Source organism: Protopterus annectens, chromosome 5.part1 (genome assembly GCF_019279795.1).
Source record: "Protopterus annectens isolate FY-2018-M chromosome 5.part1, PAN1.0, whole genome shotgun sequence".
Lineage (NCBI taxonomy): Eukaryota > Metazoa > Chordata > Ceratodontiformes > Protopteridae > Protopterus > Protopterus annectens.
In genome coordinates this window covers 553,933,221-553,956,942 of record NC_056736.1, presented here as the reverse complement: position 1 = coordinate 553,956,942, position 23,722 = coordinate 553,933,221, and the positions used below count along the sequence as shown (strand labels likewise).

Sequence of the window (23,722 nt, the reverse complement as noted above, 5' to 3'; positions counted from 1 at the left end):
AAATGTGATGAGTGCAACAGTGAAACACAAACATGTTGCTATGAACACAAGTGGAAAGATTCATAGATACAGAAAAATGGTACTTAACTAAGCTCACTATATTTTCCTAACCGATTTAAAGAATAATTATTCCCTGGTTACTTAGTAAGCAAGGCAATATGAAGTAGATGAGTGGTCTTCCTTCTGTGTCAGGTTTCACAAACAGACTGCACTGGCACTTCTGTCTCATCTAGTATTAAAACATCATTTCAGTGCTAGATTACAGAATGACATCACATGCATCTGGTCCTCTGACTTCTGGTTCTCACACTACCCCCCTTTACTAGAAACTGAACCAGAATTTAGCACGTGCTACCATACACAGCTAAAGCTTTGCTGAGATGTGCTATAACAGCTGGAAGCTAAACTATTTCAAAACTTCCCCCATTCCACAGTAGCAATTAGTTCACCCGTGAGGACAATACAGTAGGATTTCTAGTCCTGGTTTTCACAGACATTTTGTCTCTGCAATTTGAAATGTAAGATACAATCTTTATGGTCTAAACCAGGTAATTTAATTTCAGACCATCTTTCAAAGTTAGCTGGACTGAGATTAACCTCTTCTCTTCCAGTATCCTCTGTTACACTATATTCATTTCAACAATTACAATACAGTCTGACATACATGTGTATTTATTTTCTGTCCAGCAGGACCCTCTGGTGATACATTTTTAACACAAGCAGCTTTACAAATTAATTTTCAAATCAAGCATCTGTACAAATCAGTTTGACATACAAATGACATACAATTATTTACAAAATTCCAGCTAGCTATGCTAGCATATGTTACACATCCCCTGCCCGACTTCTCCTGGCAGAGCTGGCAATACCTCACATCATCACAGCAGTCATCATGCTCTGACTTTGGACTGAGAATGACTATGCCATATAAAAAACATTTCTCCTACTTTGACACATGGGAAAGTGACTTATTTGTTTTATCCCAAGTGGGTAGTTCGGCATACTCTGTGTACTCAAATAAGCACATTTTTTGAGCATCTCTGGGAAATTTCAACATTCAAAAAACACAATACTTTAAAACCTGTGTAAATGAATATTTACAATATAGTATACAAAGAACGCTTGTGTGCAATGAATACACCTTTAAAACAGCTTTTTATGGGTATAAACAGTAATGGTTGAAAATAAAGTGTCCCCTTCCTGTATGTCTGTGGGTAGCATATTAAAGGTTGAGTATGTTTTTAAAATGACAGGAGACTGGCTGGGGCAACAACATCAGGTTTGAGTACATGTAAATATCTGGCTACACCCCTCTTATCTTAACCATCAGTCAGAAACCTTGTCTGGGTCATGTGGGGGTTGCTAACACAGGCTGCTATGAAGCAATCTTTGGTATGATTTTAAAACACTCCTTCACAAAACGTCTACTATAAAGTGCTAGAATAATTGGCTGTGATTTGTACAGGTTTGCAGTGGCACCACACAGGAACTTTTCTACTCAGTTAAAGCCCTGGGAATTATCCTTACAGCCTCAGTTCTAATGCACTCTAACTTTAATGTGGTTCATGTTCTTAGACTTGAGAATAATTTGTTGTGGTTTTGAAGAAGGGGCCAACATGGACCCGGACTTCACATTAAATGTCACAGATGAAAAGTGGTCCTTTCTTGTGAGACTTGGAAAACAGTTCGGAAACCCCTGTAGTGGGAGCCATAAAAAAAACAGCCAGTTCTTCCAATGATCAAGAAGCAAGACACAGTTCGTTCTTTCACTGAATACTTTTTTTCAGTCCATTTTCAGGTGTCTTTTCCTTTATTTCTTCCACTTTGGTGGCTCTGGAACTCACTTTCACCTTAGAGTTTTTCTTTTTTTGTTGACGGTTTCTCAAGTTAGGTATTGTTTCAGTAAAACAGAATGCTAAAGTCTGTAACTTCAAACAAAGCTCAACTTTCAGTGTTGAGGTCGGGCTCAATGGTGAGTGTAGAGGTAATTTAATGTGCCTTAAGAAAAAGGTTTGGTATTCCAAGACTTTATTATGAGTCCAGGAATAAGAATAAATGACCGAAAATGCAGTTACATATACTAAGTTCTCAGATTGCTTTCTCAGAATATCCCCTTTTCTCTGTGACATGGCAATCTCTGAGTTGGTATGTCTCCCCACTTAAAATAAAAACACATTAAAGACCAGAGATGCTGGACATTCACTGTTCTGTACTTTTGGACCTCTCCTACACCCGCAAATAATTCCAGGGTCACACTAACAGGTCTCAGAATTGCAATAGGGAACCCAATAACATCAGTTAATAAATTTGGAAAGAGTAGACATGTTCTCTGAAGCAAAGACTTAGTAAGAATAAAGTACAGTTGTGTACACTTACCATAAATGTAGATGTTCAAGTGTATTCACTGTTGCAGTCATCACACTTGGGTTATCTGCCTGCAGGAAGCCCTCAGTCGGCCCGAATTCCAGAGTCATGGGATTTCTGCATCAGATGCTGTCGCCTCTTCCATGACGTCAGGACATCAGGGGTATAAAACATGCAGCCAATGCCATTACATCAGTTTTTCTTGCCCCAGATGTCAGGAGCCCTCAAAATAGGAAGTAATTACATGGTGTGGAACACCTCCAGTAAAAAGTAAATACCATTGCCATAAGATATGGGCAAAAAGATGATAGGTAAAAAGTCTAGAAAAGTCAGGGGGCTGGAGGGAGGGTAACCAGGACTGCAACAGTGAATACACTCCAACATCTACATTTATGGTAAGTGTACACAACTGTACTATGTTCTTCGTGTTTCACTGTTGCAGTCATCATACTTGGGTTGATTCCCAAAGCTGAGTAAGGGTGGAGGCAGTCAAGAAATATTAGGGCTGACTAGCAGGTCTTGTTAAGTCTGCTGTGGCAAATCCAGCTCTGGATTTAGAAAGGACAGGTAAGTGGAAATGCTTGGTGAAGATGTATACATTACTCAAGGTTGCGGCTTCCAGGAAGTCCCTGTTAGGGACTCCCCCTGAGAAATGCTGTAGAAGTTGAGGTAGCCCTAGTGAAATGAGTTCTGATCTCCTGTGGGGTAAGTTTTTCCATGGTGTTTGTAGCAGAGATGGATGCAGTGTGCTATCCATTTTGAAATGTCCTTGCCCTCGGCCCCTGTAGCAAAGCTGACTAGCAGCTGGTCAGATTTTCTAAAAGGCTTAGTCCTGTCAAGGTAGAACCTGAGCTGTCTTTGCACTTCCAAGGAGTGCAGGATCCTCTTCCTTTTATTGCGAGGATTAGGGGAAAAAGGTTGGTAAATGGATGGATTGGTTCAAGGCCACAATGGATACCACCAGTCCAGAAGGAGACCCTGTCAACCTGGAAAATAATGAAGGGTTCTACAACCATTAGTGCCTGAAGCTCAGACATTCTTCTTGCTGAAGTGATGGCTAGAAGTAAGACTTTTCCAAGAGAGGAGTTTTAACTCTGCTGAAACATCTGGTTCAAAAGGGGGAAGCGTGAGCTTCTATAGTACAAATAAAAGATCCCATGCAGGGGTGGGGGCTCTCCTCGGGGGTCTTAAATTGTTAGCTCCTCTCAGGAACTGTTTGATTAGTGGGTGAGAAAAGATATGTGGCTCCATATTGTAATCAGCTGAGATGGCTGAGGCATGAATCTTAATTGATGAGAAAGAAAACCTTTGTGGAACAGCTCTGGTAGGCAATCTAGCATTTGAGGTAAGGAGGGTACTGCTGTGCCCTTTCCTAGAGACCGGCTCCAAGAACATATCTTTTCCACTTTTCTGAGTAGGGTTTCCTAGTAGTAGGTCTTCTGGCATCAAGGATGATGTCCAGCACCTGTTTGCTGAGGGTTGCTGGTGTTGTGTTCAGGGAGGAAGCCAGGCTGCAGTGTTCAGTGTTTGCAGCTGAGGATGCAAAATCTGTCCCTCCTGCTGTACAGCAGGAAGGGGGTCTGATGTAGGTGTGAGGGTGGCACTGCTGTCAGACTGCTTAGGAGTGGGTACCAGTGCTGGCGTGGCCAGTCTGGTGAAATAAGGATTGTCCTTGGTCTGTCCTGCTTGATCTTGAGTAGTACTTTTAAGAGGAGTGGCAAAGAGGGAAAAGGCATAAACTGAGAGGTTTTCCCACGTAAAGGATAGGGCATCCACCCACCATGCCTGGCTGTGGGGATTTCTTGTGCAAAGTTTGCTCAATTGGTTTTGGGGGGGGCGGCAAAGAGGTCCACCTCTGGTGTCCCCCATCTGTTGATTAGAAGTTTGAATGAGTTAGGTTCCAGTTTCCACTCGTGTGGGTCCAATAGCTTTCTGTTTAAGTCGTCTGCCAGTGTATTTTGTTTGTCTTGTCTGGCAGGAATTGAGACTGCAGGTGCACTTGGTTGCTCAAGGCTGTGTTCCACAGGGCCATGGCTAACCTGCACAGGGGGGGGGGGGTAGGAAAGAGTTCCCCCTGCAAGTTTATGTACCACATAACTGTGGTGTTGTCTGTCTTTATCAAGAGTTGTCCTGGGCGGAAAAGGTATTTGAAGGCTGTCGGAGCATTCTCTACAGCTAACATTTCTTTTTTTGATTGATATGCAGGTGAAATTGTTCTGGGCTCCATCTGCCTAGAATGCCTTTGTCTGCCATGTGAGCCCCCTCATGCATAGTCTGATGCACCTGTTGACAGGGTTTGGGTGGCGAGGGGTTGAGTGAAAGGAAGTCCCTTGTTGTGGTTGCAAGCCTCTGTCCACCAAAGGAACTTTGCCCATAGACAAGGAAAGATGGGAATCAGCGTTTCCAAATCATGTGAGTGTTGACACCACAGACTTTTTAAGTACCATGGAAGTTTCCTCATATGGAATTAGTAGAATAAATGAGGCCATGAACCCTAGGGCTTGCAGTATTTTTCTTACAGATAGCTGGGTCCTGGAGGCCATTAGTTTGAAGTAGTTTGTCAAATGAATCTGCTTTTCTGGAGTGAGGAATGTCATCTGAGAATTTGTGTTCAAGCTTGCTCCCAGGAATACAATCTTTTGGCTGGGCACCAGATGTGATTTATTTTCGTTGATGGTGTACCACAGAGAAGGTAGAAGTCTCTTTACAAATGCCAGGTACTAAAGTAGCAATTCCTGACTATTCGGCTGAATCAGGCAATCGTCCAAGTATATTTCTCTGCCTGCAGTATGCAATGGCTTGAGCCAGGCACTTTGTGAATACCCTGGGAGCAGCAGATAAGACAAAGGGAAGTGCTGAGAACGGATAGTGCATACAGCTTGCCCTGAAACGTAGATATTTCCTGCAAGATTCCCTTATGGGGATGTACAGATAAGCTTCTTTTAAGTCTAGGGTGACTAGCCAGGAGTCCTCGGCTAGCATACGAAGCAGCTGTTGTAGTGTTTGCCTTTTGAATGTTAGGACTACCAGGGAGGTCTTGAGAATGGACAGATCCAGGATAGGGCACCATGAGCTCTCTTTTCTGGGCACCAGGAACAGTTTGGATAGGAACAGGTTGAATAACCCTGATACTGAGAAGAGAAAGTACTTGCTTTTGAGCCTCTGGCCACTGGTTTGGCGGAAGGTCTGGCACCCCGCTTGGGGTTGGCAGTGAGTGAAAGTAGAATCTGTATCCCTGGGATACAATGCTTGGAACCCATTGGTCCTGGGTAATGGACATCCCATTTTTTAGCATGCAGGGTGAATTTTCCTCCTGGGGTGCAAGTACTGGGGCATGGCTGGGAAGAATGACAGACAAGTCATTAAGAACTTTTTCCATAAGGGGGTGGCTTACCACTCCCGGTTTTACAGGTGGGAGCACTCCATTGCTTAGATCTCTGCATACCCTGAGACTGTAGTCTTGGTGGTCTGTTGGCCCTGGGTTTGGCCTGGGAGGGACTGGAAAGGACCAGTTTTTAGAAGGCCAATGCCTACTGAATCTAGGTGGCTGTACCTGCAAGAAATCAGTAACAGTTTGCATAGATTTAACTTTTTCCTCCATCTTTTTAAGGACTTCTTCTGCATTTGTACCAAACAAGCATTCCTGGTTTAATGGAGCACCTAGCAATTTTGCTTTGACATGGTCTGGCAAGATTTGTTCCTTCAGCCAAGCATGCCTTCTCAGTACAGACCCCGTGACAGCAGCCCTGCAAGATGCTTCTAATGCATCAAAACCACCCTGCAAAGTATGTTTACTAACTTGGTTTGCAAATGCATTAACTCTTGTAAATCTTTATTCTCTGCACAATCTGGAAGCAACAACATTTTCTGTTTAATTAGTTCCATGACATGCTGCTGATACTGCAACATGTGAAACTGGCAATTTAAAGCCCTTATGGCAAGAGTTGCAGAGGTGTATACCTTCTTATCCCATCTGTCTAGAGCTCTGGACTCCTTGTCCGAAGGGGTAGGGTTTTTGGCTGTAGTGGCCTTAATACCTTTAGGACCCTGGGAAATGGTCTCTGGATCCGCAGTGGGATTCTTAGAGAGAAATTTGTGTGAGTCAGGTACTCTGTAGTACCTATCAGGCTTCCTAGGAGCTGGTGGTAAAGAATCAGGACTCCATGAAGGCATCATCTACAATATCCAGGACAGGGGGTATAGCTAGAGGCCTGTGCTGAGGCAAGTCTAAAAATTCTCCGAGTCTCTTTTTGGACTGTGGGTAGTCCTGGCATTCCCAGCAGAAATGCTCTCTTAAGATATGCAAGGTTTCACCAAAAGAAAAGTCCTCTGGAGGGGAGGCAGAGGTAATGGAATCCTCTGCATCTGAATCCTCATAGGTAGATAAGGAAATGTCCTGGTAATCAGCGGGATCACAGTCATCGGCCTCACGGTCTGTAGAATCATAAAGAAAATAAATCCTTTGTCTTACAGAGGGAGAAGGCTGGCTTCACCTAATTAAAGTTTTAATGTCTTCAGCCATTCTAAGCATTTGTTTCCATGGCATGGGAGTTTGAGCATGCACTTTGGTCGCCAGTTTTCTAGCCGTAGTGCGAACTCTGAGCCCAACAAACTTGGTAGTTTTAGTCAAAAATTAAGATGTCAGTTTAATACGAACATCGGAAGGTTGGAATACACCCCTCAGAAGCCGGTGCCTGCACAGTAGTTCCAGACCCATCCAAGGTAGAGACATCCACAGGTTCCATAGTCAAAGAAGCAACTCACGGCATACCGGACTCTGAAAGGGTCTCAGCAGAGGCCTGCGAATCTGAAGAAGCAGGTATCAGGGGCTGCAAAGGCACCTCACTGTCTTTATCCTTAAGTTTTTCGGAGGATCGGTAGTTAGATGGCTTATCGAAGCTATTTTGGAATACGGAGAACGAGAGCGAAAGAATTTATGGACAAAGATAGCCCGACAACCAATAGTTTGGGCGTTAAAAGGCACAAAACTGACAGCGAGGAATATCATGGTCTGGGCCTAAACAGGTGATGCAGTAAGAATGAAAATCACTGTGAGGTATTTGCTTTCCACAGGCAAGACAATTGTTAACTTTTTCTGACATCGGTTAGAGCAAGAAAAAAGGGTCCTCAATCGGGTACTTAGCTTTAGAAGACTTTAAACTTGAAAAATGAAAATTTCAAGTTACGGCCGACTGGCACTTGAGAACTGCTTCTGCTTCGGGCTCCCGTGCAGCAAGAAAATCTGATGTAGTGGCGTTGGCTGCATGTTTTATACCCCTGATGTCATGGAAGAGGCGACAGCATCCGACGCAGAAATCCCAAGACTCTGTATTCGGGTGGATTGAGGGCTACCTGCAGGCAGATAACCCAAGTGTGATGACTGCAACAGTGAAACACGAAGAACATCAGTATAACAACTGTAAAATCCAGCTAAGAAAATACCACTGATTGAGGACCAGATGCACTGACAAAGAAAATGCAGCTAAATATCTAAAGGTTTCACAATGCTATGAAAAAGGCACATGCCTAGGGGTGCTTACATATGGGAATCCTCTCATCAGCCGTTATCAGTACCAGGCTTGATGTGATCACCAGCATTAAACTTAAGAGAAGAAACTATTAAACTATTAAGCTATTAAAAAAGATACATCCTTTCAAAAACAGCTCGACTAGTAAGTAAACCCAAATGTTATGATTTGCTACTACAATAATCCTCACCAAAGTCAGATATTTAGTAATACTAGAACACACTACAGAAATACAATACTGACAGACTAATAATTGCTGAGAATTGAAATGTATACAAGGGGAAAAAAGCCAGATAAACATCAAAGCTTTACCCAAAAGGGCTATACAAGAATTCTTTGAACTGATTACTGGAGAACTTAAGTTACTTATCTACCGGATGCACACTTTACCTCTCCATCTGATGTTAACACCATGGAATGATGGGCACCTGAGGCTACTTCAATCACTTTCTTGTTAAGGAGGTTAGTGGAGACCAGACAGGGAGACAGTCCCTGAGTGCATGTTCCATTGCCCAACTGACTATAACCATTATGGCCCCAAGTGAAGACCTCTCCATCTGTGAATAAAGCAAAAATACAGATTTGTGATATTGTCACTTCACAAGGCCATACATAAAAATTATTCACTTATAATACTAAAATATTATACAAGCAGCTAAGATGCAAACAGAAGACATGGTGTGCTGCAGAGACCCAGCATCTACTTAACAGAAAGCAGGTGTAGAGCTCATCAGACCTGTCCTTTGCACCACAAACCTCTTTCCACTAAAATCTAACTACTAAGCAAACTGTTTTCTTAGTCTAAGATATTAAACATATTTTTGTTTCTCCTCAGAAGATAATCAAAAGAAATTCTTGAGAGATGATGCTTTCCAAATCCTCATATTACAGACTGCAGCATTTTAATATACAACATTCCACTGCTACGAATTCAAGTACAACTGCAAGCCTGCAGCAGAAATGGTTCACTAAATAAAGTTTAAAATAAAGCCTTAAATGTTCTGTGGCTTACATAAACATCTAGTTCATTTGGCACGTAGAAGCCTAATTAAATATTCACATACAGTGGATATGAAAACTGTACACACCCCTGTTAAAATGCCAGGTTTTTGTGATATAAAAATGAGACCACAATAAATTTCAAACCTTTTCACACCTTTAATGTAGCCTATAACCTGAATAATTCAATTGAAAAACAAATCTGTTAGGGAAAAAAATGTACAATAAGCTGGTTGCATAAGTGTGCACACCCTTAAACTAATACTTTGTTGAAGCACCTTTTGATTTAATTACAGCATTCAGTCTTCTTGGGTAGGAGTCTATCAGCATGGCACATCTTGACTTGGCAACATTTGCACACTCTGCCTTGCAAAAGCACTCCAAATCTGCACGATTGTGAGGGCATCTCTTGTGCACAGCCATCTTCACGTCACCCCACAGATTTTCTATTGGATTTAGGTCTGGGCTCTGGCTGGGCCATTCCAAAACTTTAATTTTCTTCTGATGAAGCCATTCTTTTAATTTGGATGAAAGCTTGGGGTCACTGTTGTGTTGAAAGGTGAAATTCCTCTTCATCTTCAGCTTTCTAGCAGACGTCTGAAGGTTTTGGGCTAAAAGTGACTGGTATTTGGAACTGTTCATAATTCCCTCCACCTTGACTAAAGCCTCAGTTCCAGCTAAGGAAAAGCAACCCCAAAGCATGATACTGCCACCACCTTACTTCACCGTGGGGATGGTGTTCTTTTGGTGATGCGAAGTGTTGTTTTTGCACCAAATGTACCTTTTAGAATTGTGGCCAAAAAGTTGAAGTCTCATCAGACCATACATATTTTCCCACATGCTTTTGGGAGACTTTATGTATTGTTTTGCAAATTTTAGCCAGACTTGGATGTTTTTCTGTGTAAAAAAAGGTTTCCATCTTGCAACCCTACACCATAGGCCAGACATATGGAGAATATGGGAGATAGTCGTCACATGTAGTACACAACCAGTACTTGCCAGAATTTCCTGCAGCTCCTTCAGTGTTGCTGTAGGTCTCTTGGCAGCCTCCCAGACCAGTTTTCATCTTGTCTTTTCGTCAACTTTGGAGGGACGTCCAGTTCTTTGCAATGTCACTGCTGTCCCATATTTTCTCCACTTTTTGATGACTGTCTTCACTGTGTTCCATGGTATACCCAATGCTGTGGACATTTTTTTGTACCCTTCTCCTGACCGATACCTTTCAACAATGAGATCCCTTTGATGCTTTGTAAGCTCTCTGTGAACCATGGCTTTTGCTGTAGCAGGCAACTGAGTAAATGCAAGGAAAATCCTACTAGGACAGCGGAACTTTACTTGGGGTTAATCAGTCTCTCTAATTGATGGCAGGTGTGTACCCAAGAAGACTGAAGCTGTAATTAAAGCAAAACAGTGTGCATTAATTTCAAAGTAATAGTTTAAGGGTGTGCACACTTATGCAACCAGGCTATTGTACATTTTTTATATTTTTTCCTAACAGACTTGTTTTTCAATTGAACTGTGCAGGCTATAGATCACATTAAAGGTGGGAAAAGTTTTGAAATGATTTATTGTGGTCTCTTTTTAATATCACAAAAACCTGGCATTTTAACAGGTGTGTGTACACTTTTTATATGCACTGTACATATACAATGCAAGCTTGCTAACAGTTTTGGAGGAGCCTGTCAGGTAGGTGAAGCTTAGTGGTCCAATCTCTTTTCATTATTTTTCTAGAAGACTGAGGTGACAACTACTTTTCGGCTGTCCACAGGCAGAGACCCGAGCATACAGAAGCCTGAGGTCATATGGATGCCTCACATCACTGTAGAGGGGAACGTCTGGAGGATCTAAGAACACAACCAAACATGATAACTTCCATTCTAACACCAACTGTTTGTTTCAAACAGGGAGACTCTCAATTAAGTAAAAGGAGAATATTTATGGAGTTTTCACATTAGCTGTGGTTGCAGGGAAAGAATGGGGGAACCACAGGCAGAAAGAGCTGGAGACAAAGGGAAAATAAAAGTAATGCAAAATAAATTAATGCACACTGCTGAGCAATAATCCAAAGCTTAAACAATCGAATTAGCAAGCCAAACGTCAAATATTTTGAGAGTTGCGGAAGCCCAATGTCGTTAAACACTGGATTTGGTTAATTATTAAAGGCCTTTTACCCAGCTCATTTTGCATACAGGGATACAGTTTTATGACCCACATTTGATTAGTAGCTAGGAGTCTACTGAAATGCACACGGGAAGGATGGAAAGGGTGCAGGCTGGGGCCATCCAGTGCCACAGTCTCTCAAAGTGGTGGTGACAAAGGACAGGCCACGTCTGAGACACACCCACCAAGTTGTATATATGGCTCCTGCAGTGATGTAGGCTGCACATCCCTATCCAAGGGAGGGGAAAGTACACCTTCATTGCTGGAATGTACACACCATCTCCATGGTCCCTCTGGTAAACTATCACCCACATGCTGGGGATATTCTTTGTGAGAGGAAAGTACAGTTCTGTACACTTACCATAAATGTAGATGTTCGACTATATTCACTGTTGCAGTCATCACATTTGGGTTATCTGCCTGCAGGTAGCCCTCAGCCGGCCTGAATACCAGAGTCTTCAGATTTCTGCGTCGGATGCTGTTGCTTCTTCCATGACGTCAGGTCATCAGGGGTATAAAACATGCAGCAGACACCATTACATCAGTTTTTCTTGCCCCACATGTCAGGTGCCCCCACAATAGGAAGCAATTATATGGTAAGAAACACCCCCAGCAAAAAGCAAACACACAAGATATAATATATTCCAAATAAGAAGGAAAGGTAGAGCCAAGAGACGTCAGGGAGCTGGAGGGAGGGTAACCAGGACTGCAACAGTGAATACACTCAAACATTTACATTTATGGTAAGTGCACACAACTGTATTATGTTCTTCGTGTTTCACTGTTGCAGTCATCACATTTGGGTTGATTCCCAAAGCTAAGGAAGGGTGGAGGCAGTTAAAGAGCACTGGGGCTAGCAATCAGACCCTGTAAGACTGCTGTGGTAAATCCAGCTCTGGATTTAGAAAAGATAGGCAGGTGGTAATGCTTGGTGAAAGTATGTACAGAGCTCCATGTAGCAGCTTCCAGGATGTCCCTGGTAGGGACTCCTCTGAGAAATGCAGTAGAGGTAGAAGCAGCCCTGGTGGAATGTGATCTTATTCCCTGTGGGGTAGGTTTTCCATGGAGCTTGTAGCAGAAATGGATGCACTGGGCTATCCATTTGGAAACTGTTTGCTTTGAAATGGCTTCCCCTCTGCCCCTGCAGCAAAACTAACTACCAGCTGGTCAGATTTTCTGAGAGGCTTAGTTCTGTCCAAATAGCATCTAAGCTGTCTGTGCACGTCCAGACAATGCAGTATCCTTTCCCCCTTATTTTGAGGATTAGGGAAAAAGTAGGCAAATGAATGGACTGGTTTAGAGTCACACTAGACACCACCTTGGGCATAAAGGATGGACTAGTCTGGAGGGAAACCCTGTCCGCATGGAAGATAATGAAGGGTTCTACTGCCATGAGGGCCTGTAGTTCAGATACCCTTCTTGCTGAAGTGATGGCTAGAAGGAAGGCTGTTTTCCAAGAAAGGAATTTCATCTCCTGGTTGCAGCTGGTTCAAAAGGGGGAAGAGTGAGTTTTTCCAATACAAAGTTAAGGTCCCAGGCTGGAGTGGGAGCTCTCCTGGGGGGGGGGCTTACATTCTTGGCCCCTCTAAGGAATTGTTTTAGCAGGAGATGAGAGAAGAGGGGTGGCTCAGTATTATAATGTGCTGAAATGGCAGTGGCATGAATCTTGATAGAAGAGACAGATAGGCCCTTGTGGAGCATTTTTGTTAAATAATCTAGAATATGGGGTAAGCTGGGCACCACTGTGCCCCTCCCATGAGCCTGGCTCCAGGAATAGTATCTTTTCCACTTTTCTGAATAGGATTTTCTGGTACTAGGCCTCCTTGCCTCAAGAATGCCATCCAGCACCTGCTTACTGAGGGCTGCCAGGGGTGAGCTCAGGGAATTAACCAGGCTGCAAGGTTCAGGGTTTGAAGCTGAGGGTGCAGAATCTGGCCCACTTGCTGGGACAGCAGGGAAGGGGTCTGAGGCAGGTGCCATGGTTGTAGCACTGTCAGACTGTGCAAAAGGGGATACCAGTGCTGACGTGGCCAGTCTGGGGTAATCAGTATTGTCCTTGGCTTGTACTGTTAGATCTTTAGTAGAACCTTCCAGAGGAGAGGCAGAGGGGGAAAGGCATAAATTGAGAGGCTTCACCAGGTAAAGGATTCACTTTCCAAGCTTGACTGTGGGGAGTTCTGGTGCAGAATTTGTTCAACTGGTAGTTCTGAGGGGAGGCAAACACGTCTACCCTCTGGTATCCCCCATTTGTTCCTCAAGAGCTTGAATATTTGGGGCTCCAGTTTCCATTCATGTAGGTCTATGAGATTTCTGCTTAAGTCGTCTGCCAGTGAATTAATTTGACTGGCAGGAATTGACCTTGCAGGTTCACTTGGTAGTTCAAGGCTGTGTTCCACAGATCCATGGCTAGTCTGCACAGTGGGTAGGAATGGGTTCCCCCTGCTTATATACCACATAACTGTGGTGCTGTCTGTCTTTACCAATAATTGTCCTGGAAGAATAAGGTCTTTGAAGGCTGTCAGAGCATTCTGTACAGCTAACATTTCTTTTTGATTGATATGCAGGTGCATCTGTTTTGGGTTCAATTTGCCCTGAATGCACTGCCCTACCATGTGAGCCCCCCATGCATAATCTGATGAATCTGTTGTTAGGGTTTGGGCGGCAGGGGGTAGAGTGAAAGGGAGTCCCTTGTGGTAGCAGGCCTCTGCCCACCAAAGGAACTCTGCCCTTAGACAAGGAATGATAGGAATCACTGTTTCCACGTCCTGAGAATGCTGACACCATAAACTTTTTAGATACCACTGAAGTTTTTTCATATGCAGTTTTGCATATGGAATTAACAGAATGCAGGAGGCCATGAACCCCAGGGCTTGCAGGATTTTCCTTGCAGATAGCTGGGTGTTTGTGTCCAGTAGGTTGAAGTAGGTTGTCACATAAACTTGTTTCTCCGGAGTGAGGAATGTCATCTGGAAAGTTGTGTTCAAGCTTGCTCCCAGGAATACAATCTGTTGGGAGGGTACTAGGTGTGATTTTGTCTCGCTGATGGTGTACCCCAGTGAGGTTAGAAGTCTATTTACAAATGCCAGGTGTTTAATAGCAAGTCCTGACTTTCTGCCTGAATCAGGCAATCGTCCAAGTATGGGTAAATCTGAATATTTCTCTGCCTGAAAATGCAATGGCTGGAGCTAGGCACTTTGTGAATACCCTGGGTGCAGTAGATAAGCCAAAGGGAAGTGCAGAAGCCCGTCCTGAAACATAGGTATTGTCCGCAGGATTCCCTTATTGGGGTATGCAGGTAAGCTTCTTTTAAGTCTAGGGTTTCCAGCCAGGCATCCTTGGCTAGCATAGGAAGAAGCTGTTGAAGAGTTAGCATTTTGAATTTTGGCACCACCAGAAAGGTGTTGAGAATAGACAGGTCCAGGATAGGACGCCAGGAGTTTTCTTTTCTGGGAACCAGGAAAGAGTCTTGAATAAAAACCTTGTCCCCTTTGTTCTGCTGGGACAAGTTGAATAGTCCTGATACAGGGGAGAGAGAGCACTTGTTTTGGGGCCTCCGCCCACTGATTTGGGGGGAGGTTTGGCCAACCACTTGGGGTTGGTAGTGAGTGGAAGTGGATCCTGTATCCTAGGGAAACTATATTTAAAACCCATTTGTCCTGGGTAATGAGTTCCCAGTTTTTTGCATGCAGCGCAAGCTTTCCTCCTAAGGGAGCAAGTAGTTGAGCAGGGCTTGGAAGAGTTAAGGACAAGTCACTGTGCCATTTTTCCATAGGGAGGTGGCTTACTACTCCCTGCTTTGGAAGTGGGAGCCCCCACTGCTTAGATCTGTGCATAGCCTGAGACTGAAGTCTTGGTGGTCTGCTGCTCCTGGGTTTGGACTGAGAAGGCCTGGAAGGGACTGGAAAAGACCACTTCTTTGAAGGTCAATGCCTACTGAATCTAGAAGGCTGTACTTGTAAGAAATATTTAACAGTTTGCATAGATTTAGCTTTTTCCACCATCCTTTTGAGGACTTTTGCTTTGTTGCCAAAAAGGCTGTCTTGGTTTAAGGGTACATCCAGTAATTTAGCTTCGACATGATCTGGCAAATGTTGTTCCTTAAGCCAAGAATGCCTTCTAAGTAAAGACAAAGTGACAGCAGCTCTGCAAGATGCTTCTAAAGAATCAAAACCACATTGCAAAGTATGTTTACCAACTTGTTCAGCAGAATGCATTAACTCTTGCAAATGTGTGTGTTCAACACAGTCAGGAATCAACATAATTTTCTGTTTAAGTAGTCCCATAATATGTTGCTGATACTTTAACATATGAAACGGGCAATCCCCAAGTCTCTTTTTGGACTCAGAATAGTCCTGGCCTTCCCAGTGGAAATGCTCCCTAAGGGTATGCAAGGTTTCACCAAAAGAAAAATCTTCTGGAGGGGAAGCAGAGGGAATGGAATCCTCTGCATCAGAAGCCTCATAAGTAGATAAGGGTAAATCCTGGTAGTCAGAAGGAGCAGAGATATCAGATTCCAGATCAGAAGAATCAGAAAGAAAATCCGTTTTAGGTATCTTAGAGGAAGAAGGCTGGCTTCCCCTAATTAAGGCAACACAGTCTTCAGCTATTTTAATCATCTGTATTTAAGGCATATGGGCCTGAGTATGCAGCTCGGTCGTCGGTTTTCTAGGCATAGTGCGAGCTTTAGTCCTGAGGAATTCGGTATTTCTAGCTTGAAACGAAGTCATCGGTTTAATATGAAAGTCGGTAGGCCTAAATACACCCTCTGAAGCCGGTGCCGGCACAGTGGCTCCGGACCCATCCAAGGTAGAGACATCCGCAGGTTCCATAGTTGAAGAAGCATATCTCACTGCATACCAGACTCTGAATGGGTCTCAGTAGAGGCCTGCTAATCTGTAGTAGTGGGTATCCAGGGCTGCGAAAGCGCCTCACTGAGTACCGGCGGACTGGCGAATAGCTTAACGGAAGCGTCGTCGGCAGTTTTGGACCTATGCAGTCTGTCTCTGTCTTTATCCTTGTTTTTTTTGAAAGATTGGTAGTCGGATGGCTTAACGAGGGCATTTCAGAGTACAGAGATCGAGAACGAAAGTATTTAGCTACAAAAATAGCCCGACAACGAATAGTGCGGGCATTGAACAAGGCACAAAACTGAGAGCGATGTACGCCGTGGTCTGGGCCTAAACAGGTGACGCAGTAAGAATGAAAATCTCTACAGTGGAAAGGCAAGACAACTGTTAATTTTTTCTGACATCAATTATAGCAAGAAAAAAGGATCCCCAACGGGGTACTTATCTTTTTGAAGACTTCAGGTCTGAAACTCTAAACCGAAAATTTCAGGAGTCCGTCGACCGGCACTTGCGAACTGCTTCTGCTTCGGGCACCGCACGGCAAGAAAGACTGATGTAATTGCATCGGCTGCATGTTTTGTACCCCTGACAACCTGACATCATGGAAGAAGTGACAGCATCAGACGCAGAAATCCTAAGACTCTGGTATTCAGGCCGGCTGAGGGCTACCTGCAGGCAGATAACCCAAATGTGATGACTGCAACAGTGAAGCACGAAGAACATCAGTCTTACGTCAAGATTAGTGAAGAAGTAATTCTCTGTAAGCAAGATTGCAAAGAGAATATGCAACAAAAAATAAAGGTATGGTTTCTTAGGGAAAAATAGCAGAATATTGCATTTAAAATACGTATGTAAAGTATTAAAAGAGTTTTGAGAGTACTGGCAAAAGCATAAATCAAACATGACTCAACACAGGCACTTGATACTTTAACTGCTTATCAGACAGCTTTACTGGGCTGTCTAAATTTCTCTAACTTAACCAAAGCAAAAAGGCACACTATAACCCAAATCCATCCTTGGCAGGTGGAGGCAGCCAAGTCTCACTACAACAAGTAACACAAGCTTGGCAAGTTCCATGCTGCATAAGAGGTGAGCTGCTTAGTCAGGATATTGCTCATAAGCAGAAGGCATGTATGCACCTGCCGAGGGCAGAGATCACAGAGCTGGCAAGACTGCATGAGGGAGTAGGAGAGAAGACCCATTCCCCAGCAGCAGTCGATGCCACAACAGCATTCTCTATCTGCTCACCAGTCACAGACATGGCTGGCTTGGGACATGGAAGGTAAAGGAAGATCCACAAGACCCAGTGAAGGAGGAGAGGAGTTGGTGGCAGCTGATGGTCAGCTCCAGTTTGAAATAAAAAAAATATCCAAAATACACTCGTATAACGAAGACTGGAAGTAAAATGCTACTTTTGGCATCTGTAAACATGAATTACTGCTGGGAAGAAGTGCTTGTCTACAATACAAGTAAAAACTTTGTGCTCGACACTATGATGAGACTATTGGCAAGCTTCTTAACTTAAACATATAAAAAGAAAACCAGCTTCATCATTTTCTGCTCCCACAACAGAAACTAAAATTACTGTTGCCAAAAGTCCAGTTTAACAACTCAAAATGTACTCACCACCCCCTCCCCACACGAGTGCCAGCCACACTGACAGTGCTATAAACTGCACTCTAAAAAATGAGCTGCATATAAACATGTGCCCTGGACATCATCACTGAGCTGAATCAGTTCTAAAGGACAGAAACAAGAAAGAGCACTACAGCAAAGCATGAGACAAATTTAAGGTGCTGTACAACTGCCTGCTGGTAACTTGTTCCACTCCTGTAATAGCCAGACAAAATAAAACTGTAATCAGTGTCCTTTGGACAAAGCTATTCTCCTGGGACTGGCAAACTGCTACTGATGCTTAGTCAAAAATTCAAAGCATGGCATGAACTCATAAAAAAGGCCTGCTAGAGGCAAACCTGGTCACGGTCAGTAATTTTTCCATTTTAAGGGTGATATCTATCACAGTTCACAGGTGACAATTATCCAGTTTTGGACCCACAGAGCCATCCACAGAAAAAGCTGATGTTTACACAAAAGAAAACTGCCAACTAAATGGGGAGTTCTTTCTATTTCCATTTTGTGATTCCTCTCCAGATTCAGAAATAAATCCCCCCTTTCAAATCAAAACACAGTTACGGAAACTGTAGTGCCACTATGACTGGATGTCCAGTGTCTTGGAGTTTATTCCTCTATGGGCTTCTTGGGCTTGCCTTGTGCGTCTTTTCAGCATTTCCTTCAAATACCACAAGTTATTTCCTGTTGAAAGGTCTTGAATAGTATGCTTTCTACCAAATCAGTCCTTGCAATGTTGGGTGCTGCATGCAAGGTAGGTCATAACAGATTACCATGTAGACTGGCTCTCACCATTCCTTGACCAGAGTTCCAGTCTTAATGTCATAAAAGAAACGGACTACCTTATAGGGCATGTAGTAGTATAAACTCTGATGGGCCTTTGACTATGATCATCTCTACCAATCAGAATTTGGTAAAAAGAAAAATCCCATATCTGGGGAAGTCTTAATGCTCATGGAAATTAATACCTGGATGTAGCATACTGGCTATCCAACTGCATGCATCTCTACAGCTTGCCAGTCTGCCCCTAGGCCACTAGCAAATACTCTCCTGCAAAATCAAGAACTACATTATTCAATAAATAATAAGTATACACTTGCTCAACTTACAAGGAGAGCTTCAGCAGTGGCTGATGGAAAGGACACTTGTCTACAGGGAGATGAAGTGAATGTATTCCTGACTCAAGGAGGGGTCTCTCACAGATCAACTTATACAGTAATAACACGTCTGCTACATCTATCATTAAAATCCTCTTTGGTTGTGATACAGTTTAGGCAGCATCCACAAAGACGGTGACACAGGACCATGCTATACAGAATTTCAAGTCATGCAGTACTGTTTCCCAAATGACAGAGTACTCTCCAAATTGTGGTCCAGACAAAATTATCTGATAATGTGCACCAAAGAACAAATGGCCACAGCACAGATGTCTGCAGTGGAAACATCCTGAAAGCATGAGACTGAGGAGCCCACTTTCTTAGCGGAGTGAACTTTGACTACAGTACTTGCTGGTAAGCAATTAACCATTGAATGACAAAAGACAATGTAGGCAGAAATCCAACTGATAAGTGTTTAGCAACCATGAGTTCTTCCCTGGTGCAAAAGAGATGAACAATCTTCCTAAATTTGTGCATCCATTTCAGGTAACCATCTGAGCTGTCAAAGCACATCCAGTTGTAAAAGTCCTCCCTTCCCCTGAATTCTGTCTCTGTTGAACAGACAAGAAAAAAATGGAGGTGGACAGACTGGTTCACCTACACTTTAAAAGACCATCTTCATAAAGAAACAAGGGCTCCTCTAAGGGACATCATGTTGTTGTGAAATAAAGAAAATGGATTTGTACATACAAGAACCTGAAGCTCTAAGATCCTATATGCACAGGTGGTAGCCAGTACAAAAAGTGCTTTCCAAGAAAGAAATATTAAGTGCCATCAAGCTAGCATGCCCACATGGTAGACTAAGCCTTTAAACAACATAAACTGAATCATGTGGATGAGAATAATTCTTACGCAGGAATGGCTATGCAAAATAAATGCTTGACCAGCAAGTGAATCTTGCCTTCTGCAAAGTTCTGATGCTCAAACACATACACCATGATGACCATTAAACAACTGAGGCACAAACAATACAGAGATCTGAGAAAAGCCAAGACTACCAAGCAGGTTTATTAACTGGGTTGGTACAGTGGTCACTTCACAGAAAATGTGAAAAGTTTCCAGCTAGAGGCATATAGGTGCAAAATAAAAAGCTCTGTAGCAACCTCAAAGATTCCAACCAGCAAATCTGGTGGGCACAATGGAACTACATCAGAAGACGCACCATAAGATAACACAGGTCTATGCTCAACTATCAAATTAAAATGTCAGCGAATGGTTAACAGAATGTTAAACACAGAACGTTTAAATTACCAAACTTTCTTTTGAAAATATAGCTAGGGAGTGGGATAGAATTAAAGAGAAATTTAAAAACAGGGTGGAAATAAATGAAAGGGAGATGTGGTTAAAAAGTAACAAGAATTAGTTAGAGGGACTGACAAGTGTTAAGGTACTACAAAACAGGGGAATCTCACAGAATAACAGAAGCAGCAACTGTAGAATGCGAAACAGAAAATAAGGGATTACCTCGATAATACGCAAGAATTTAAAAAGATTGCTGTTAAACTGTTTTTTTGATGATAACCCTAGAGCACAAAAACATTTAGCATGACTCAGGCAGCAGTAAATAGAAAGGGCTGTCATCAAGCTTACAGAGCCTAGAACAAGGAAGATAATGGATCCTTGTAGAAGTATTGGAGATACTTTGAAAATTCTATGAAAGTCTGTATAAAGCAGAGAAATATGGAAATCAAGAAAAGGTACAAATGGAAATGTTTATGGAAGAATTAAATATGCCAAGGCCAGAGGTGGAGGAGGCACAATTACTAACAGTTGAGATAAGAGGGGCGGAGATAAAAAATGGTGATGTATAACCAATCTACAGGGAAGTCCCCAGGAATGGATGGTATGCTTGTGGAAGTTTGGAAGCTAGGAGGGAAAAAATGATAAATGGTGTGCATGTAATCTTTTTTTATGTAGGGGAGAGCAAAAGGGATTTTAAAATAAGAATGCAGGAGCATTTGATGAATATAAAAATAAGAAAATGGAAAGCCCTTTAGTAGTCCATTTTAGTTTAGATCATGGAGGAGACTGTAGTTGTTTAAGAGGGACCATTTTAGAAAATGTTAAAGTATTAAAAGTTTCTGATTTAAAAGGTAAATTGCTACACAAAGTGTGTTCATTTTAAAAGTATGGAACACTGGCACCTACTGGTTTGAATGTAGAGTGTAATTGGAAGTTGTTCTAATTGAATGAATTATTGGATTGGACTTTAACTGTACTATTTCATGTTTTAATTGTTGTCGATATTTAAGAATCTGTTTTAGAGTTGGTTAGTGACTCTTTAAAGGCCTGTGAGTAGAGGCGCTAAAGAAATGTTATTGTTTTAATAGAAGTTTGGATTTACTGGCTCGGCGATTCTTAAACTGATATAAAGATCTGGAAGGTTTTGTTTAACAGCATTTTAAGAGAAGTACCACCAACATCCTGGGAGAAAGTGGCAGTAGCTTTAATACCTAAAAAGGGTAACGAGCCATCAGATCCAGCTTCATACAGGCCCATTTCAATATTAAATCATGACTATAAAGTGTTTATGTCTATAATGGCAAAAGTGATGCCATGATGCCAAAATTGATAGATATGGATCAGTGTGGTTTTGTGGAGGGAAGGCAAACATTTGACAACATTAACAGAACAGTGATGATTCAGAGGGAAGCACAATGTAAGAAAAACAACACTGTTGTCGGTAGGTTTTGATGCAGGGAAAGCATTTGAGAGTGAGCTGGGACTTTATGAGCAGAGCAATGGAAGCATGTGCACTCCCTGAAAAAATTATAAGGTTGATTATGAGAATATATGAGGGATCGGAGGTAAAAATTAAAGTGGGTGGGGTCCTGTCCAATAATCACTGCTTGAATTCAGGAACTATGCAGGGGTGTTCTCTCTCCCCTTTGTTTGTACTGTATTCAGAACCACTGGCATATTATCGAGGTAATCCCTTATTAGAAAATAAGGGACTCAGAAATTCAAGGATATAATTAGTATGGTAATCAAGAGAAGCTGGCTCTATTTGCAGACGACATTATTTTATACCTGACAAAACCAGAAAGGGACATTACAGTGGCATGGAACATATTCAGACAGTTTCAAACCTTTTCAAGATACAAAATCAATGACACCGAAACAAAAGCAATAGCGGTAAATTATGTAGCAATATATGAATTGGTTCAGCAATATCCATACTTATGGGGACATACTGATATGGCAGCTACGGATATGTGGGAGAAACCAAACAAAAGATAACACAAACATTGAGAAAATGCAGTTCTTTTACATGGAAATTGATAGTAAGATACAAACAGTTAAAATGTTTTTATTCGCTTTAGTCTTATATAGAGGTCAAGCATATTTTTATCAGCCAGAGGAGATGATTTGGATAGTAATTAATAAAGAGCTGAAGGATTTTGTCTGGGAGGGGAAGGTGACAAGAGTCACGTGGAATAAGCTTATTCTTCCAATAGAACAGTGTGGATTGGGATTACCTGATTTTTAAGGGGTATTTCAGAGCAACACAGTTAAGGCTCCTATACATAGCACAAGCAGAAAATTATAACTCAAAATGTAAAGAGATGATGAAGAAACAGGGAGGAAAGTTCAAGTAACAGGGAAAGACTGGGATTTTGGATGCAAACCTATAAGGAGAACAATAATCATACAGAAGGTATTCTAAAAACTAAGCAAATAATGGAATGGAGAAAGGCGATTCTGCTGATAGGGGTGAATGCAATTAGGGATACAGAAAATAAGCAAGAGGGCGCTGGAATATATTGCAGAAAACTGGCAAAGGAGTCAAGGTATTGGGAGTAAATAACTAGAGAGGGGAAGGTAATAGAATGAGAAGATAAAGAATTTATTTGGCTGCAGGTTAGAGATTGCCTTCCATATCAAGGATTGATATCAGAGTACAAACAGAAAAAAGAAATAGGAGGGTCCTAAATAAAAGAGTTCTTAGAATCTAGAATAGAAGTTGCAGTTAAGAAAGGAATAATTAGTAGGGCATATAAAATATTGCAAGATAACTACAAGAATCAATTAGAAGAGGTTAGGAAGAATTGGGAAGAGAGACTGGATAAGCAATTCACTAAGAAACAATAGGGGAATATATGTATGTCTCCCAAATATGCAACAAAATCTAGAAGTAGTAAGATCTTTTCCTAGAAGTGTTTACATAGATATTTTTATACCCCACACAGGCTCCCAAAAAAATCTTTCCTCAGGTAGACAGCTAAATGATAGAGCAAAATCCCAAAAAGGGAAGGCATCACTGATCAGTATTAGCAAAAAACTACGGGCACTCATAAAATTGTCTAAGGCCAGCTTCGAGAGAAAAATTGCACAGGACACTAAGGATAATCACAAGGCTTTCTTTAGTTATGTTAGGAACCTGGGTGGTAATTCCCAGATATGCTCAGAATTAGTCCAAAATGACAAAAAATACACTGAACCCACAGACATTGCCAACATCCTAGCTGACAGGTTCAGCGCAAACTTCTCCCCACCAAAAGGGCAAATATCTATCCCAGCAGAGTGCTGCCCCTGACATCTCAGATGCTCAGGTAAGAGCCGCCCTCTCCAAAGCAAAAAACACAGCATCAATGGGACCAGACGGTGTCCCGGGCTGCATCCTACATGAACTCCAAGAAGAGCTAAACCCAAACATAAAACTACTGTTCAATCTCAGCCTTACTACAGGATATGTGCCCAAAGAGTGGCGTACAGCAACAGTGGTCCCTCTCCATAAAGGTGGTGCCTCAACGGATCCTGGAAACTATCACCCCATAAGCCTGACTAGCTTGGTCTGCAAAGCTATGGAAAGGATCATCATGGACCTCATAAATAAAGATATTGGGGACCTACAGACACTGGATCCTACCCAGTTCGGCTTTGTTAAGGGCAGATCCTGCCTCTTAAACCTTGTTGATTTCTTTGAAACAGTCACCAAGGCCACTGACGAGGGGAAGGTGGTCCACACAGCCTACCTGGACCTCGCAAAAGCCTTCGATACAATACCCCACTCGGGCATTATAGATAAGCTCACCAG

General features: G+C 42.4%; 1 protein-coding gene across 2 annotated transcripts in view; it reads right to left on the bottom strand.

Moving 5' to 3' along the window:
- Positions 1-23,722, bottom strand: part of RCBTB2 (RCC1 and BTB domain containing protein 2) — a 1,132,258-nt gene that overhangs the window by 644,945 nt on the left and 463,591 nt on the right. For both annotated transcript variants that reach the window (XM_044073172.1, XM_044073173.1), the window contains exon 4: positions 8,283-8,449. In XM_044073172.1, the coding sequence (XP_043929107.1) occupies positions 8,283-8,449 (167 nt within the window). The remainder of the gene's footprint in view (positions 1-8,282; positions 8,450-23,722) is intronic.